The sequence below is a fragment of the Humulus lupulus genome, chromosome 4 (assembly GCF_963169125.1).
Source record: "Humulus lupulus chromosome 4, drHumLupu1.1, whole genome shotgun sequence".
NCBI classification, from domain to species: Eukaryota; Viridiplantae; Streptophyta; class Magnoliopsida; order Rosales; family Cannabaceae; genus Humulus; species Humulus lupulus.
In genome coordinates this window covers 236631800-236650332 of record NC_084796.1, presented here as the reverse complement: position 1 = coordinate 236650332, position 18533 = coordinate 236631800, and the positions used below count along the sequence as shown (strand labels likewise).

Below are 18533 nucleotides of genomic sequence, written 5' to 3'. Positions count from 1 at the left end.
TCGAGGTCGGCATTGTCAGCCCAAAGTTTGTACATGGCTTGGTCGACCGCTTTCTCCTTCTGCTCCTTATACTCGTCCAGGAGGCGGGCCTTCTCGCTCTCCATGAAGTCGAAGGTGACAGATTTCTCCTCTTCGAGCTTGGCATTGGCCTTCTCGAGCTCGGCATTCGATTTTTCCAGCTCTTCGAGACGGGTCTTCATTTTTTCAAGTTCAGACTTCGAGTCTTTGAGCTCGTCAGCCATCTTAAGCTCGAGATCCCTCGATTTCTGGGCCAGGGACATGCTCGTTTGCACCTCGTTGGTCAGTTTATGGTTGAGCTGTGCTGAAACGACAAGGGCCTGAAACACAAAGAACGAATCAGAATTGCGAACTGAGGCATAAATACTTAAAATAGAGTTGCGAAGGCTACCGTGGTGGTGAGTTCGATACTCTTATCATAAAGAGTATTGCAGTCCGAGGCCTTGCGCACGAGATCCCAGTGGTCGGCGCCGAAGCCAGAAAAGCTCTGACCCACTCGAGAAAGGACATCCGAGCAAAGTACAGCCCCTTCTGTCCCAGCGGCGCCATCAAGTACGTACTCCTCAGTATGGGTTCGGGCCATTGGCAGCTGAGCCTTGGAGGTAGAAGGTTTCTTCGGGGGCCGAACAACTGCTAGTTGGGTTTCGGTGGTAGGCAGCGAGATGGGTGCGGTCGAGCCAGGCCCATCAACCTGGACAGTCGGTTCCTTGGAGATGTTTGCAGTGGTCTGGGCCGTGGGAGTCGTCTCGCGACATCGGGATACCTTGGACGGTCGGTCGGACCTCCCTGGTATCCTCGAACGTTTGCTCCTCTGGGCGCCAGCTCCCCCATCGCTAAAAACCACAGCGTCGAGGTCGGGATTCATGGCACCTGCACAGTGACAATGGGTTAGACAATAATAATAAGTTTGAAAAGAGATGGAAACCAGGTAAAGAAAAAACCTAACTGGGACTCTCCCCTGAGCTCGAACTTGGGAACCAAGAAATTCCCTCGTCTTCAGAGGGGGGGGGGGGGGGGGGGGAGTGCCTTCCCTATAAGTAGGTGATAACCTCGAGAGGTCCCTATAATCATTGGTCCCGTACTGCACAACTATCCCATTCCACACCTCGTCCGTGGTGTACATGGTATCGTATTTCCCGAGCCCACTGTCAAACCTATGGACACAGTCATCTACCCAACTCCATATGTAGAAGTGGTATCTATCCTGTGGGCACGAGACTAACCTATTGGGCCTGTGTTTTAGTAAAGTGGGGGACCACATTCGCGAAGTAGGAAGGGTTTTACCTCCATCTGAATCCGAGCTCGAGGCTTCGTCATTGGCCTCATTCCCCGATCGCGGACTCCTCAGGCGAACTGGGAGTGATGGTCTCCTTTCTCTCCTCGGAGGAAGGGCGTCTGTGGGCAGTGGCACTTCCTCCCAGCGTTCATATTTTTTACTGGACCGGTCAGAGGTTGACTGGCCCTCTCCCAACAACCCGCAAGCTCGGAGCTTGTCCTCTTGTAATAGGTACGAGAGAGATCTCCTGCCATGAGGGAGTCGGAGCAAGGCTTCTCTGTGCCTCGTCATCGCTTCGGTAGGGGTGGGACGCTTAAAGTTAGCTGAAAAGCGAAGAACATTTCAACTAAATATGGATTTAAGAACTAAAGTCTCGAGCTCAGGAGTGAAAGTAACGAGAATACTTACGAATCCGCCTGAACGAATAATGTCGAGACGGGGACAGACCATTTGTCCAAAAGAAGGCTCTCTTGAAATCAGGCGGGTGGTTGGGAAGGTCCCCAAAAATCTTCGTCTCCTTGGGGTAGCTCGAGAGGTAGTAAAAGCCATCCCCTCCCCGAGCTCGGGAGGGGTTACTTTTTAAACAAAAGAGATATAAAATCTCTTGAGGTGAAGGTCCTTCCCACCCCAGCTCGTGGTATAAGGACCTCAGGGCAGACAGCACCCTGTACGAATTGGTGTTGATTTGGAACGGAGCCTACCCAACAAAATCAATAAAGCCTTTGAAAAAAGACTTCAAGGGCAGCAATGCTCCTGCCCTCATATGTTCTTGGCTCCATGCCGCATATTTCACTGTGGCGTCATGGCTGCCAGGGGCGAAGCAGCTCTGTTCTTGACCAGTCGGAGGTCGACACTTCAAGGTGCCTAACAAACTAAGGCCATGGAAAGCCAGGATTTCAGATATTTGACTGGTTGTGGTAACCGTGCTCCAGTAAAGCTCGGCCTCGAACGTCTCTCTCCTCGGTTGAGAGGTGGAAGGTTCCCCCATTAATGAAAACTGGAGTTCCCCTGGGTGATACGCAACAGTGACTTTTAGCGCAGGGTCGAGGGGAATAGGCCTAGGTCCTGAATTGGGCTCCGGATAGATGGCCTCCCGAAGAACTCTTCTCTTCCCCTCGATGACTTCGTCTATCTGGCGGTGGTAGTGAGCTCGAATGTCTTCTTGTTCGCGTACAAGCTCGTATTCTCTTATCCGACGTTGGTTCCGGGCAAAGAGCGATTCCGGGCTCGGAGATTTCGGCTCGTAAGGGACTGCCAGCAATGACCCCCACCGTCTTTCCAGATTCTGTGACATCTAGCGAGAAAGAAAAAATGGTGAGGGCCATGCATGCAAGAGTCATGAGCTCGATGGAATGAGCTCGGAGATTTAGAAACGAGACTAAATACTAAGACCCTTATTGAAGTGTCAGGGGCGTGTATTCCACGAAAAAGAAAAGGAGTGTGGATAATTTTTTGAAAATCCTGAAATTCAAGGGAAAGAAGAGTGGTGGTTAGCCAGGAAAAGCGTTTTTGGGTTTCATGCATTTGTCAAAGCCCATGTTTTTATCCGAAAACTTAATGTACAAGAAACGCTGCCTAAGAGTTTCAAAACCCAGAAAATGGGAACCACACTCAAACGTCAAAACTGGGTATAAACCAGAGACGAACATCCAGAATGAAAAATCTAGAAAGCATAAAAGCCTATCGGTTCAAAACCTCCTATCGTATCATGCTAAGAACGTAAACTAGCACACACAGCAAGAACATTTTAAATGGAAAAAAAAAACGGCATACTTACACAGTAATGGTGATTGCAGAGAGATTGTCGATTGAAGAAGAAGTTGCAGGAAAGAACTCATTGAATCGAACAGACCAGGATTCCTTTGCTTCTTTGGTCGAGAAAACATGCACGGAACAGGAACTTTGCAAAGAGGTCTCTGGGCTTGTTTTTCTTTTCTTGCTTATGGCGAATGAAGATAAAAGTGAAGAAAATGAAGAGTGGGGTCTTGTATATATAGGCGGGAAAAAGGAATTAATCAGGAGCGTCGAATGAAATCCTCACTAGATCGAACGGATGGGGATCAATGACAAGAAGGCGCCGAAAAGTTGTCAGACGGACGATCGTGGGCGTGTTTCCAAGGTACTCAAGTACCTAAAGTGAGCAATACCCGGCTGACGCGTGTCCATTTTCAAGAGTGTATGACGGTACAATTCTCAAAGAAAGTAGTTCAAAAGTTTCCTTCTCTTAGGATTCGAACAAATACTTTTGAGGGGGCAAGATGTTCTACCCAGATTTCGAGCTATGGTAAATGTGACCTCGAAAGATGGATTCACAACGAATGGTCTCGTAAGGATTAGAGTATGTTCCAGGATTGTATATCGAGCCTGCAAAGTACGATATATGACCTCGAATATGGTGACCTCGAAACGATCTCGATCTCAAAGGGTAGCTCCGAGAACACACTCATCCTCGGGGACGACTTCGGATCGGGGGTCTCGAGCTCGATGTGCGTACGATCTCGAAAGACACGTGATCTCGGGAGATGTCATTAGCTCGCACAATGACGTGAGACCTGGGATGCTAAAGCCTTAGAGATACGCGATAACCACCTTGAATATCTACAAGTATTATAAATATGAGATGTAATCCTCATTTATTAATGTAAATCCCCAAGAATCGTGGGATATTATTAGGTCAGTTATGCGTTTCCTGGTCTTCAAGGGCGTTTCCTTTTATATCTGATTATAGGCATTTAAAGCCATTTATTTTATTCACAAAAGAGTAACTACCCAAAATATGTGGGATAGTATTCTGCATCCTTCTCTATAAATAGAGAAGCCATGCACCATTGTAATGGACCAAAATTCTGATCTTTGAGAGAAAACTCTGAAGAATTCATGCTTAAGAATTTTCAGTGACAATCTTGAGATTAATAACAGAGACTCGTGGACTAGGCAGATTTAACTGCTGAACCACATAAAAATAGCGTGTTTGATTTGTTTTATTTCATTTAGCCATTGTCATTCATTGTTTACGTGCTCTTCTTTCACTGTTTGACGAAAAACGGCGTCAACATATTCCATAAACCTCTTGATAAGCCAGAATCTTTTTGACCGAGTCTTCAGCCTCTGCTGAACGATTATTCAAATGTTTTTCAATTAAAAAGTCATTATTTTTATTCGAGCTAAATGAAGATCTTTTCATCCTTGAACTCTATAAATAGGACCTAGTACCCAGCCATTTCTTCATTCATAAAGCTGAGTTTAGAGCCTTCAAGCTGCTAGGTTTACTTTAGAGTGTTAAACACTTGGGTTGGGGTTATAAGCTTATTAAACACTTGGGAAGTAAGGTTCATAGTGTGTTTATATTTATCGAGGTGTAGTTCGGGTATAACAATTTCAAAGGTATTCCTATTCTTAGTTCCTTTCTGTATTGTTTCATTAGTTCTTATAGTTTTTCTCTACTCATTTCCTAACTCGCTGTTTTTATTCATGGTTAGGCATCTAAATTCTTTGAACTCGAGGTTCTTGTCGGTAAGTACCTTCTCGGTGGTTTAGTTCATTTTTTTTTCATCTTCTTCTTTTAGAATACTCATCTCTCTATTAATGGTTTTTAGGAGTGTTCCAAAATTCCATCCTTGTTCTCACATCCCGGTATTTGGTAAGGAAAATAGGATAGTTCCTATGTGATATGTTCTATGTTATATAATATGTTATGATTATGCTATAGTATACTTTTATGTGTTATGATATATGTATGTTTTGTGGCTTATAGTTGCTTAACTAGCAAACCTCATTGTAGTTCGAGGCTTATAGTTGCTTAGTTAGCAAACCCCAATAGTCACCATGTACATGGGTTAGAATTATGATATATGTGTTGTAGTATATGGTATATGTTCATAGTTTATGTGTATGATTATGTTCCATGCTTGTAGTAGATTTTCCTTGCTGGGCATTAGGCTCATTCCTTTATGTTTTATATGTGCAGGAAAATAGTTATGGCAACGGGAAGATTCTTGGCAGCTTAGGAATGTGTATTGAGGGAGAATGGAATCGGTGGACTGCATGAACGATTCGAGGACGAAGTTGTTTTTAGTCATTTCTATTATGGTTTATATGTATTTTCCGCACTTGATTTTGTAACCAATTTCTTTAAGTTTTAAGTCATGTTTTATTTTATGTTTCAAACAATGGGATCCCATATCATGTTCTGAATTTTATGTTAACCTTTGTTTTACAGTTTTTAATAAAGTTATGATTATTTCATATGTATGCTTTCTTAAGATTAGTATCTATGTATAGTAGTTATTAATGGTCCAAAGTCTAGAATAGGTTGGGTCATTACAGTTGGTATCAGAGCAACGGTTCATCCGCATGAAGTTCTCCTCGATACACACACTCAAAGCTTCGAATCTGACTGCCAAGTAAGTGTTTAAGTTATAGTTATTATGTTTATAAGTATAGCTAACAATTTTAGTCTTTATGTTTTCAGTTAAGAATGAACGGAGCATTAACTTATGAGGATATCCGAGCCATTAAGGCTTTAAAAAGAATTAGAGAACCACGAAACACCATAAGAGTGCTAGAAAGAATCACTCGGAGGCTACTTTTGTTCCATAGGGAGATAGGTCACCTCCAAGAATCTAAGCAGATCATGATGAGATCAACTGAGCAATACGTTTTAGTACTTAGACTTTTTAGAGAGTATCCTACTGTGACTGCAACATTAGAAGAAATTTGGGAAACAATAGATGATGAAGATGAACTGCCGGTAGCTATGAGATATTATTTTCTCATACTTAGGTTCACTTTAAAAATGGAATTTCAGTTTACAAATTAACAAAAACATAGAATTTTTAAGAATCTTCCTCGAGGGAATTTTGAGGCACAAGACAATGATGACTGTGAAGAGATAGAAGATGATATGCTAGATGAAGGATCAGATGTAGAAGATCCTGATTTTTTGAATAGACTAGTTTCGTTGTTTATTTTAATTTATTAATTGTTTTCTTTTGTGATTGTAAATAGTGTAAACTTTTTTTTTCCAAATTAATATCAATGTTATTTTTGTTAACATGTATGAGTTTGATTTTCTTTTGCAATCGTAATAAATAATAAATAAAATAAATAATGACTAAGTTTGGTGAGGGTGGATACAAATCAATGAACCAAGTTTCTATATTGAGAGTTAGGGGGCCATAGTAGTGGGAACGATTTTACTGATCCCAGCCCTCCCTCAATATGGTTAACTTTGGAACAAAGATGAGTTTCAAGCCTGAGAATTAAGTCATATATGAGGATTAGAAACAAACTTAGAAAATAAAGATGGCTTATTTTTCTAAGTATAGAAACCCACTCTAATAATAAAGAAGGTTTATATAATTTTCATAAGAAGTCATAATTAATAGGTCCGAGTTATGTTCGTTTAGATTAAGTTTTTTCCTTAGAGCTTATTAGGGTAAAGTTCTAACATGTTTTTCTCAACTGTTAGAACTCTGCTATGATGTCGCTCCAAAGATCTGCTCGCACCAGTGGAAATGCCTCCAACGCTGCTCCGGTGAGCAATGAAGCCCTCCAGTTCGTAGAAGGGGAGTGCGTGCTGCTGCCAGCCGCAATGCACCACCGACACCACCAATTGACAACACTGCGGAGATTGCCAGACTACGACAACAAGTCGAGGAACTATTGCAGCAACAGCGACAACAGGCTCAGCCTCATCCTCCATCGCAACCACAACCACATCAAATGGCCTCATCACCCCAACAAGTTGGTCTATATGGGGGATGGCCAATGGCGAATTATATGCCATATCCGGTTCAGTACATGGAGCCAGTTTATGAGTGGTTTCGTAAGCAACACGCTCCAAACTTTGAAGGGACTATAGACCCCTTCGAGGCAAAAGAGTGGCTAAGAAATGTGGAGCCAATCTTGACACACATGAATCTAGGCAATGCGGACTGCATATCCTGCATGTCGTCTCTGCTCAAGAAGGATGCCAGGATATGGCGGGACTTAGTCCAGCAGACGCATGATGTTGCCACTATGACTTAGACCCAATTTGTAGAGCTATTCCACAAGAAGTACTATAATTCGGCTATACTCACTTCAAGAGTTGAGGATTTTTCTGGCTTGAAGCAAGGGAATTTATCAGTGGCAGAGTATGCTCGGCAGTTTGATCGTTTAGCTAAGTTCGCATCGAAAATGGTTCCAACTGACTATTGGAGGGTGTCTAAGTTCGTTAGAGGACTTCGACTGAAGATCGAGCTAGGGGTTAAGTTAGCAAACCCAGGAAACACTACTTATGCCGATGTTCTAGAGACGAAAATAGAAGTAGAAAGGCTGAAGGCTAATGTTAGTAAAGAAGAAGCCAGTAAGCCTGAGCCTAGACAACAGAATCAACCTCTGACTAGTCGGAACAACAATCACCACAACAATAGCAATCAGTCCAACAACAACAACAATAACAATGGACAGAAAAGAAGGCATCCTGACAATAAGCAGTCCGACAATGATAAAAGGGCACGGACAAACAATGGAAGCAGTAGGTCGGGTTATGTAGAGTACCCGCAGTGTACTAAGTGCCAGAAGAAACATCCTGGTGAATGTCGGGCAAACACCAAGGGATGTTACAATTGTGGCCAGGAAGGTCATCGAAAGAAAGAGTGTCCTCAGCTCAAGACAGAAGGGAAAAAGGAAGATAAGATGGTTCCGGCCTGGGTTTTTGCCTTATTCCAAGGAGAGGTTGATGCTAGCAATAAGGTGGTCATAGGTCAGGTTTCTATCCTCAATAAAATATGTTATGTATTATTTAATTTGGGAGCCACTCATTCGTATATCTCGTTAGGAATGATAGAAACACTAGACAAACCTTGTGAAAGATTTAGAACTAGGTTTGTAACTGAGTTGCCTTCGGGCAAAGTAGTTCTATCATCACGAATAGTACGAGGTGTACCGATCGAGATTGAGGATGTAGAATTGGAAGGAGACCTGATCGAACTAGAGATCAAGGACTTCAACGTGATACTAGGCATGGACTGGCTAACTAGGCATGGCGCAACCATTGACTGCAAATGCAAGAAAGTGACGTTCGAGACTCCTGACGGCCAGAGACTATGCTTCATGGGACAAGCTTCAGGACTACGCACCCCGCTGGTATCATCTCTCAAAGCTCAAAGGATGATAGAAAAACAATGTCAAGTGTTCTTAGCTAGCATCACAGACGTAGTAAAGGAAACACTGCTTAAGGTTGGAGACGTCTGCATTGTACGAGAATTCCCAGAAGTATATCCCAATGACTTACCAGGATTGCCACCGACTTGGGAAATTGACTTCACGATAGAATTAGTACCGAGCACCGAGCCTATCTCCAAGGCACCATACCGGATGGCACCTACATAATTCAAGGAGTTAAAGATGCAGCTACAAGAACTCCTAGATTTGGGTTTCATTAGACCAAGTCATTCGCCATGGGGAGCACCGGTTCTATTTGTGAAGAAAAAGGATGGAAGCATGCGGATCTGCATAGATTACCGCGAGCTGAATAAGGTAACGATTAAGAATAAGTTCCCGCTACCCCAGATTGATGACTTGTTTGATAAACTCCGAGGTGCGACCATATTTTCAAAGATTGATTTACGATCCAGGTACCATCAGCTCAAGGTGCGGGGAGAGGATATTCCTAAGACAGCTTTTAGGACTCGTTATGGGCATTACGAGTTCTTAGTTATGTCTTTCAGTCTTACCAATGTTCCAGCTGCGTTTATGGACTTAATGAATAGGGTCTTCAAGGACTACTTAGATAAATTTGTCGTAGTGTTCATTGACGAAATCTTAGTATACTCCAAGGACAAAGTCGAGCACAAGGAACATTTGAGGTTAATCCTCTCACGACTAAAGGAGCATAAACTCTACGCCAAGTTCAAGAAATGCGAGTTTTGGCTTTCGCAAGTGGCGTTCCTCGGGCACATTACATCCAAGGACGGAGTTGCAGTAGACGCATCAAAGGTAGAGGCCGTGAAGGATTGGCCAATACCAAAGAACACATCCAAAGTAAGAAACTTTCTGGGATTAGCAGGTTATTATAGGAGGTTCATAGAGGGCCTTTCTAAGATAGCCACTCCGCTCACCAACCTGACCCGAAAGCAACAAAGATTCAACTGGAATGATAGATGTGAAGATAGCTTCCAGTTGCTTAAAGACAAGCTGTGCTTAGTACTCTGTGTACCGACACCCAACGATAGGTTTGTAGTCTACTGTGATGTGTCAAAGCAAGGATTTGGTTGCATGCTGATACAGAATGACAAGATGATAGCCCACACCTCAAGGCAGTTGAAGGAGTACAAACAAATCTACCCAACTCACGATATGGAGTTGGAAGCAGTGGTCTTTGTGTTGAAAATATGGCGCCATTATCTTTACGGAGAACGATGCGAGATTTATACGGACCACAAAAGTTTAAAGTACTTCTTCACTCAGAAGGAGCTCAACATGAGGCAGTGTAGGTGGTTAGAGTTAGTGAAGGATTACGACTGCGAAATCCTATACCACCCAGGAAAGGCAAACGTAGTTGCCGATGCGCTAAGTAGGAAGAATTATGGAAATTTAGCAGCTCTAGTCGGAATAGAAAAGCCACTGCAGTAGGAGCTGATCAATGCCAGAATAGAAGTAGTTGTCGGCAAGCTGGCTAACTGTAATGACCCACCTACTCTAGACTTTTGGACCATTAACGAAACTATACATACAAATCCTTAATAAAACTTACATTTGCGAAAATACCATAACTTTATTAGAAACTTGTAGAAATAAGAGTTACTTTCATAAAATATCAAGTAGGATATGGGATCCCATTGTCTTAAAAACAAAACATAATTTAAAATAAAAGGAGTTACATAGCAAGTGCGGAAAAATACATGTAAAACCATAAAACAAGACTACATCCTCGAAAATCGAACTCTAGACTCCTTGACTCCATTCACCACCGATACACATTCCCCAAGCATCCACGAATCTTACCGCCACTATAGCTATTTTCCTGCACATATAAACAAAAAGGAATGAGCCTAATGCCCAGCAAGGAAAATCTACCACATAGTTCATATACATAAATTTCATAAGAAACATAAAAACATAACATTACACTTATTTCATATACATACTATAATGGCCATTATTCTTTGGGGTCCCATAGACTAAACAAGTCATATGCCCATGAGATTAGTGGGGTCCTACTAGCTAAGTAGGTCATGTGCCCATAATCTATTTGGGGTCTTGTTAGTCATATGGGTCATATGCCCAAGCCTACAAACATACATATCATAACACTTATCATAACATAAGAAACATAAGATAACATATAAAACATATAACATATGAATTTCTATCCTATTTTCCTTACCAAAATACCGGGATAAGAGGACAGCGCTGGGACTTTGGAACACCCCTAAAACCATTATGAAAGGGTGAGTTTAATGAAGAAAAGGAAATGGAAGGAATGGAAGGAATGGAAGGACTAAACCATTGAGAAACATACTTACCAAAAACTTATGTGCAAGTTCTCAGATTTCCTAACCAAAATAAAGATTAAGGTTAGAGGCTGAGTAGAAGACTATGAGAACTTAAAATAAAATAATACCAAAGAACTAAGGTGTAGAAATACCTTGAAGACTTGTAGACCAATCTAAACCTCGAACTGAAATACTATAGAACCTTACTTCCCAAGTGTTTGATAAGCTTATGATGATCAAGCTTATGATTTCCCCACCCAAGTGTTTACACTCTCACACTCACCTAGCAACTTGCAGCCTCTGAACTTAGAGTAAAAGGTGAATAATGGCTGGGTACTAGGTCCTATTTATAGAGTTTAGGAATGAAAGGATCTTAATTTCACTTGAATAAAAATAATGGCTTTTTAGGTGAAAATAATTTGAATAATCATTCAGCAGAGGCTGAAGACTCGTTCAAAAAGGTGCTGGACTTATCAAGAGGTTGAGTGGTTGAATGGAAAAAGAATTCAAAAACTTTCAAAATAAGCTGAGAGGGGTGATATATCGCCCCCTGTAGGCGATATATCGCCTGGGCCAGTATGCCCGAGGTAGTCGTGCATCGTTTTGTGTTTTCCGTATCTACGTGCTGCGATATATCGCCCCCTATAGCTGCGATATATCGGCACACGCTGATTATTTAAACACGAAATTACACATTTTTAGCTAAGTTTGAATGGAGTAAACATTCTTGACTAAGCCCTTAAGCGTATTCAAAGCTGCTGACTGACCTTAGAGCATTCATACTTTTACCCTTATTAAATTTAATCCTCAAAATACTTAATCCTTAATCACCCATTCATAACATGTGCTTAAAATCCTATTGGTTCTTATCTAAACCTTATAGTATAATAAATATTATCCTTAATATCAGCCATATTAATCAAACCTTAGGTTAACATTAATATTCTTAAACTATAGGTTAAACTTAGAAAATCTATAAGTATTACTATGAGTGTCCAAATAATTCCCAGTCTGAACCAAAAATCCACAGTCATAAAGATAATACTATAAATACTATAATACTACTATCTAACTAGCTAAGTAAAGTTCTTGGACCCTACACTAACTTGTCTATCTAGTCAAATCTGCTAGAAGATATACGGATTGGGCAAGGGCGTGACGACACACTAGTGGTACATATGGATGCAGTCAGAGAAGGCAAGGCCACAGATTACTCAATATCTGGTCAAGGGTTATTGAGATATAAGGATCGGGTATGCGTGCCAAATGATCAAATGATTAAGATGACGATTCTAGAAGAAGCACACAGTACCCCTGTTGACTCTCGTTTTGGGCCAACTGACACAGAGTCAAATACTTGGATGAAAATAATGTGACAATTAAGATCTAATGGGAAAAAAAAATGACACCAATGATTTATAGTGGTTCGGCCCCAAAGATTGGTAATGACCTACGTCCACTTGATGCTATTATTAATGTTGAGCTTCAAATGTGTGATCAAAGAACTAGGGTTCTTGAATTTCACAAACCTTAGAAGGAGAAAAATACAGACGATGGATAATAGCAATACAATTATCTTTTTTTCAGATCAGAAAAGAGGATCTGGAAAAAAGATACCCCCTTGAGCTATTTCTTGTATATTTATAGGCTCAAGGAGGGTTACATGAGTCAATCAATCATATCTTTCCTTAATGATATTCAGGTTATAATGAATAGATATTCTCGGTTATCATTACAACTATACAAATTTATACATAAATAAACGAAGTATACGACCAGGCTGGTCGTATATAAAACTTGAACCCCGCGTATGGAAGTGTCTCTGGTCGATAGGCAAGCAGCATCTCTGCCACGTGTTGAAAATTCTTGCAACGTCATCCACAACTATTTTTTGGATAAACATTTGCCCCCCCAAGTTTATTTATTACGACCAACAATAAGTAAACTTAGGGAATTGACCTTTCGAATACCCCACAAAATTTGTCAGAGTCACTCGTGCTTCCTCGAAAAAGGTGACCTAGTCACGCCCAATCGTGCATTTTCGGCTTCCAAGTAACTCTTCTGACAGCTATTACACTTCCCCATGCCTTGAAAAAGGTAACTCATGATTACCCCTTTTGATCACATTTCAGCCATTATAAATAATCCCCAAATTTACCTTTTCACTTTTTACTTGCCAAGAACCCTCAAGAACTTCAACCCAGAGCTCAGAAACTTTGAAGATCATCCGTCGCTTGTTCTAAAGATCCTCTGTTCGCACGCCCAAAGTTTCTTTATTTCAGAACCTCCAATCTTCATCTAGGTAAATTTCTTCAGCTTTCATGCTCTCTGACATGCCATGTATACTATTATATGCATGTTTGGAGTTCTTAAATTTTTCGTGTTCTTGGGTAGAAATGAATGAGGATTGTGTGTATACCGATTGATGCTTGATAGGGTAGCGTAGTTTTGCTCTGTAGGAGTTAGGAGCCAGTTTGATAGTTAAGATCGTAAGTTTAGGGCATAAAATCGAAGTAAAAATTTGATTTTTAGGCTAGTTGAAAAACTGGGGTTTTCCCGACCCTTTTGGAGTTGAAAAAGCTTTTTCCAGAAATAATTTTTACTTTCACTTTTTGATCTATTTTTTAAACTGCTCGTATAAAATCTTGTGTTTTTGTTAGAATGCCGCTGGCCATATAAAAGTTAAACTTTTATACACGAATAACGTTATTCTAACCCCCTTTCTAGGCCTTTCGTTCTCACCTCCCCCTTTTTCTGTTTGCAGCTTTTAATGTAAGATCTGTGGGGAGGTGAGAGGCCTATCGATGACGATCTACTCACACAACTGCTCGAGGACGAAGAGCAACCATCGCAGCGAATCCAGGAGATCCCCTTCTCTTGAGCCTCACCTCAAAGACCTCAATAAACTCCTGTAAATATGGGTAGAGTTAAGTCCACTGCACAAAAGAAGAAAACCCACATCCTTCGACCCAGCCTGATTCGCAGGCTGGGACTCCCTCGACCAGTGGTCAAGAGAGAAACGTTCCCGAGCCTGTTATTCAAACCCGAGCCTGGCCTTGACATGTTGTTCAACCGGATGTTGAATGGTATGTAGTACCTGAGAGTCGAGTGACGATCAGGATGATCGCCAACTATATCAAGAAGTATGGACTCACGGGGGTAACATTAGTTTGACCCAACCAAGATCAATGGGCGAACTTGCCCAGAGGCGCCTTCAGCGCCTGGTCGAGGTTCCATATTGAGGCAGGGGCTACCTTGCCTCTTCATTCCTTCTTCCAAGGGGTGGCCAACTATTTTGGAGTTGCCCCTTTCCAAATAACTCATAATCGATATAGAATACTCGCTGCACTCTATATCCTTTATAGTCACCAACAATGGCCCGTACCTACACCTCATGAGGTCAATTACCTATTTGACCTCAAGTCTAACCCCAAGCAGGAAGGTACGGGGTTCTTCCATTTCTGTGACCAGGAAACATGGCGAACCTTCCTGAGTGACACAACCCATATATCAAATGTGGGGAAATACAATCAGGAGTATTTCCTTACGACTGATATGGTTGCAAACAACCTGGCCTTCACCCGAGGAGGTAATGTCTTTGTTCCACTTGTCGTTAGTTCTTCTTAAATTTTTTCTCTGCACTTCCTTAGAATATTTTACCCTTTTCAGACCCATGGTTGCGACCAAAACCTACTCCAGACATGGAGTAAAGGTTAGCCCTCTTGGCCAGCATGACTGATGTGGAGAAAAGCGTCAAGGCTCTGGTCACAAAGGCTAACCTTAGGCTGGTTGGCCTTTTGGCCCCTCACCAGGATGTGAGAGAGTCAACAACAAGGAGTGCCACGGTCGAGGAGGAACCCGAGCAGCAACCACCAGCGTCACCTCCACGAAGGAGACAAACTGGGGTCACGATCAGGGAACCAGTTGGCACTCCTTCAGTAGAGAGGCCCTCTGCCCCCTTGGGGAAGGGGAAAAAGAAGGCCACCGAGCCTGTCGAACACTTGGGCGAGTCTTAAGATGAGAATGGTACAGTTATTTCGCTTTTAGATAGCTTGCCAATTCCCTGTCACTTATTCGACGGGGACGACAATTTTAAATATGCTCCAAATTTAGGTCCAGAATTCTTCATGTCAGAGAGTGAGTGTGTGACTAATAGAGTCTGTAGTATAGCGACCAGTAATAATAGCTCGGGTACTTAACTTTGCAATCTTTCTTTATTTCTATTCCTGATGTAATATACTTAGTCATTCACCCTTCCTTACTGCTCGTATGTTTATTTTTCTTGCAGAAATGGACTCAAAAAATGTGTTCGACATTTACAGCGCTCCTGAAGTGGCCGAAGTTCCCTTGGTCAGAAAGAAGTCGAGTAGGCGACACGCTGGGGAATGTAGCCAGACGCCTTTGGGTAAGAAGAACCGAACCGTGGGGCCCTCGGCGGATGGGCCTTCTGCTCAACCTTCTACCCAACCTCCTTCTCCTCGCGAGCAACAAATTCCACCTCCAACTGCTTCTACTGCAACAACACCCTCACCCCCGACCCCAACCAAACAGACTCAGCAGGCTGGCGCTGCTTCCCCTGGGGGTGAGTTATCGAGTCGCGCCTTGAGGTTGGCCAAAGACAGGCTTGCCAAGATTCTCAAGCATGACTGCTGTAAGGAGGCCATGGCTGGGACAGAGTCAATGGGGATCAACCAGATCCTCAACAGAGCCCTCAATGAGATGGCCAGTGTAAGTAATCTTTTTTTCTTTTGTGTAAATGATTCTTATTTTTTATGAAGCCAATTTAACCTTTGCTTTTGATTGCAGGCAATGCTAACTCTTACGGCCACTCGTCTTCACTCGGGTGTGAACACCGAGTAGTCCAGGGCTCGGGAGTTGAAGCTTACTGAAGAGCTTCCGGCTGCCGAGGCGAGGCACGTAGAGTAGCTTGAGGTGGTTACCAAGCAGAAAGACTCACTAGCCAAGGAGCTAGTGAAAAAGCAGGCCTCTCTGGACAATGTCGTAAAATAGAGAGAGGAGTACCAGGAGGCCAGCCGAACTCATTGGCGTGAGATCAAAAGGCTCGAGGGGGAATTGCTTGAAAAAGACCAAGATATCGCTAAGTTGCAGAGCCAAGTGGAGCAGCTCAAACAAAAAAATGCCAACAACTTGGAAAGGTACAAGAATGCCACACTCTGGTGCTTCTACGATTTTTGGAAGCACAACTAGGGTGCCAACTTCAATTACCTTCCTGAGAATGCAAGAAACGCTGAGCTCGCTCGCTGTGCTACTCGACTGGTAGAGGAAGAAAGAGCGAGGATTCCTGCTTCCCCTGAGATCTCACTGGCCACTGGGATGGACGGAGGGGAAGTTGATGCTGAAGAAGTGGTCAACCAGGATGCTCCCCAAGATCCTCCAGTTCCTTAGTCTTTTTCTGTTTTATTTTTTATCTTTTTAATTGCACGACCTACAGGTCGTGATGTAAAGACAATAAATTTTTTATTGTTGCATGGGCAGCTATTTCCTTTTACAATTACATCCGAGCAATACTGCTCGCGGTGTAAAAGGATTCATTTTTGATATTATAATATGTTTTTATTTTATTATAACATCTGTTCGCATGACCGAACTTAGCATAATACTTTGGATGATTTAACAAAATATAAAATTTTGAAAAATACTCTAAGTACCATAGCATGCTTTCACTTATTTTGCTCATGTGTTTACATACCTTTTGATATGCTTTGCTTACTAGGTGCCTTATATGCCCCCCAAGTGATCGAGGAGATTTTAGGTCCTTGGTCACTTGCCTTGACTAAAACTTGTGCGAACATTACTGCTCGGTATAAAAACATTAAAGTGGTAATATAGCAAAACAACACACGTAGTGAGAAAATACTTTTAATAAATACAAAGATTGGCAAGAATGACTGGCTGCGCACAGTCCCTTATAATTCTCGTATTAAATGGACAAAATGTGTCTGTACGAGTGATTAAAAAAGATCTTACACTTATAAGCGATCAACCATGTAAAATGACCAACCCTTTTCCAAAACTTGTAAAAAGTAAAAATTAATACAAGCCAATCCTTTAAGAAGGATTGTTCACTGATAATACTTGCATAGGTGTTCTCCACTCCAATAACGAGGAATGAGATCTCCATTTAAGCGTGCAAGTTTGTAGGTGTCTGGATGAAGGACTTCTTCAATCTGGTAAGGTCCCTCCCAGTTAGGTCCGAGTACGCCAGTAGCTTGGTCACAGGTGTGTAAGAAAACTCTTTGAAGTACTAGGTCTCCGATGTTGAATTTCCTTTCTCTTATTTTAGAATTGAAATACCGGGCGACTTTTTGCTGGTACGCAGCTACTCGGAGTTAGGCTTGTTCACGTTTTTCCTTGACCAGGTCTAGGGACTCCATCAATAGTTGGCTAGTAGAGTCTTGGTCGTATGTTAATTTGCGATGCGTGGGTGGATCCAACTTGACAGGCAACATAGCTTCATACCCGTATGCCAAGGAAAATGGGGTATGACCTATTGCTGTTCGGTGGGAAGTCCTATACGACCAAAGAACTTCAGGCAACTGTTCTGGCCATGCTCCCTTAGCTTCTTCAAGTCTTTTCTTTAGGGTATCCTTTAAGGTTTTGTTAACTGCTTCGACCTGCCCATTCACTTGGGGATGAGCGACTGGAGAAAAGCATTTGATAATACCATGCCGTTCGCAGAATTCCGTGAATAGATCACTGTCAAATTGGGTGCCGTTATCCGAGACAATTTTTCTTGGAAATCCATATCGACAAATGATGTTCTTGACTACGAAGTCAAGCACTTTCTTGGTCGTTATGGTTGCGAGTGGCTCAGCCTCGGCCCATTTGGTGAAATAATCGATGGCAACCACTGCATACACTACACCACCTTTCCCTGTAGGCAAAGATCCGATTAGATCTATTCCCCAAACTGCGAAGGGCTATGGACTCTGCATTTGCTTTAACTCATTGGAGGCTGCTCGTGGGATTTTGGAAAATCTCTGACACTTGTCACACCTCCGCACGAACTACATTGAGTCTTCATTCATCGTTGGCCAGAAATACCTCTACCTCAAGATCTTTTTTGATAAACTTTTCCCCCCAGCGTGGTCTCCGCAGAAGCCTTCATGTACCTCTTTCATTAATTCTTTGGCATTTTCTGGTGAAAAACATCTGAGCAGTGGCATAAAGTATCCTCTTCGGTATAGAATTCCATCGACCAGAATGTACCTAGCAGCCTGTCGTTGAAGGGTCCTGGCTTTGTTTCTGTCTGTTGGTAATACATTGTGCGTAAGATACTCTACGTATGGTGCCATCCACATGTTTGCCATCTGGATCACCATAGAGTTTTCTTTTGCTCGGATGTTTGGTGTACACAGTCGCTCAACTGGCACTATATTTAAAGTGTCAGCATCCTTTGTACTTGCAAGTTTGGCCAAAGCATCAGCATTGGAATTCTGGTCGCGAGGTACTTGCTGGAGGGTGTATTTTTTGAATTGTGCCAACAGATCCTTTGTCTTGTTCAAATAGGCGACCATTTTTGGGCCTCGTGCCTGGTATTCCCAAATGACCTGATTCATTACCAGCTGCGAATCACTGTAAATGTCCAGCACCTTTATATTCATGTCTCTGGCTAACCGTAACCCAGTGAGTAGGGCTTCATATCCGGCTTCATTGTTAGAGGTAGTGAAGTCAAACCTAATTGCGCAGTGAAATCGATGCCCTTCCGGCGTTATCAATATCACTCCTGCTCCTGC

General features: G+C 42.3%; 1 protein-coding gene across 1 annotated transcript in view; it reads left to right on the top strand.

The window, feature by feature from the left end:
• The window catches only part of LOC133833024 (uncharacterized), a 34928-nt gene extending 19292 nt beyond the window's left edge, over nt 1-15636 (top strand). The window contains exons 6-7 of the mRNA XM_062263288.1: nt 15065-15504; nt 15583-15636. Coding sequence (XP_062119272.1) covers nt 15065-15504; nt 15583-15636 — 494 coding nt within the window. The remainder of the gene's footprint in view (nt 1-15064; nt 15505-15582) is intronic.
• The last annotated feature ends 2897 nt before the right edge of the window (nt 15637-18533 follow it).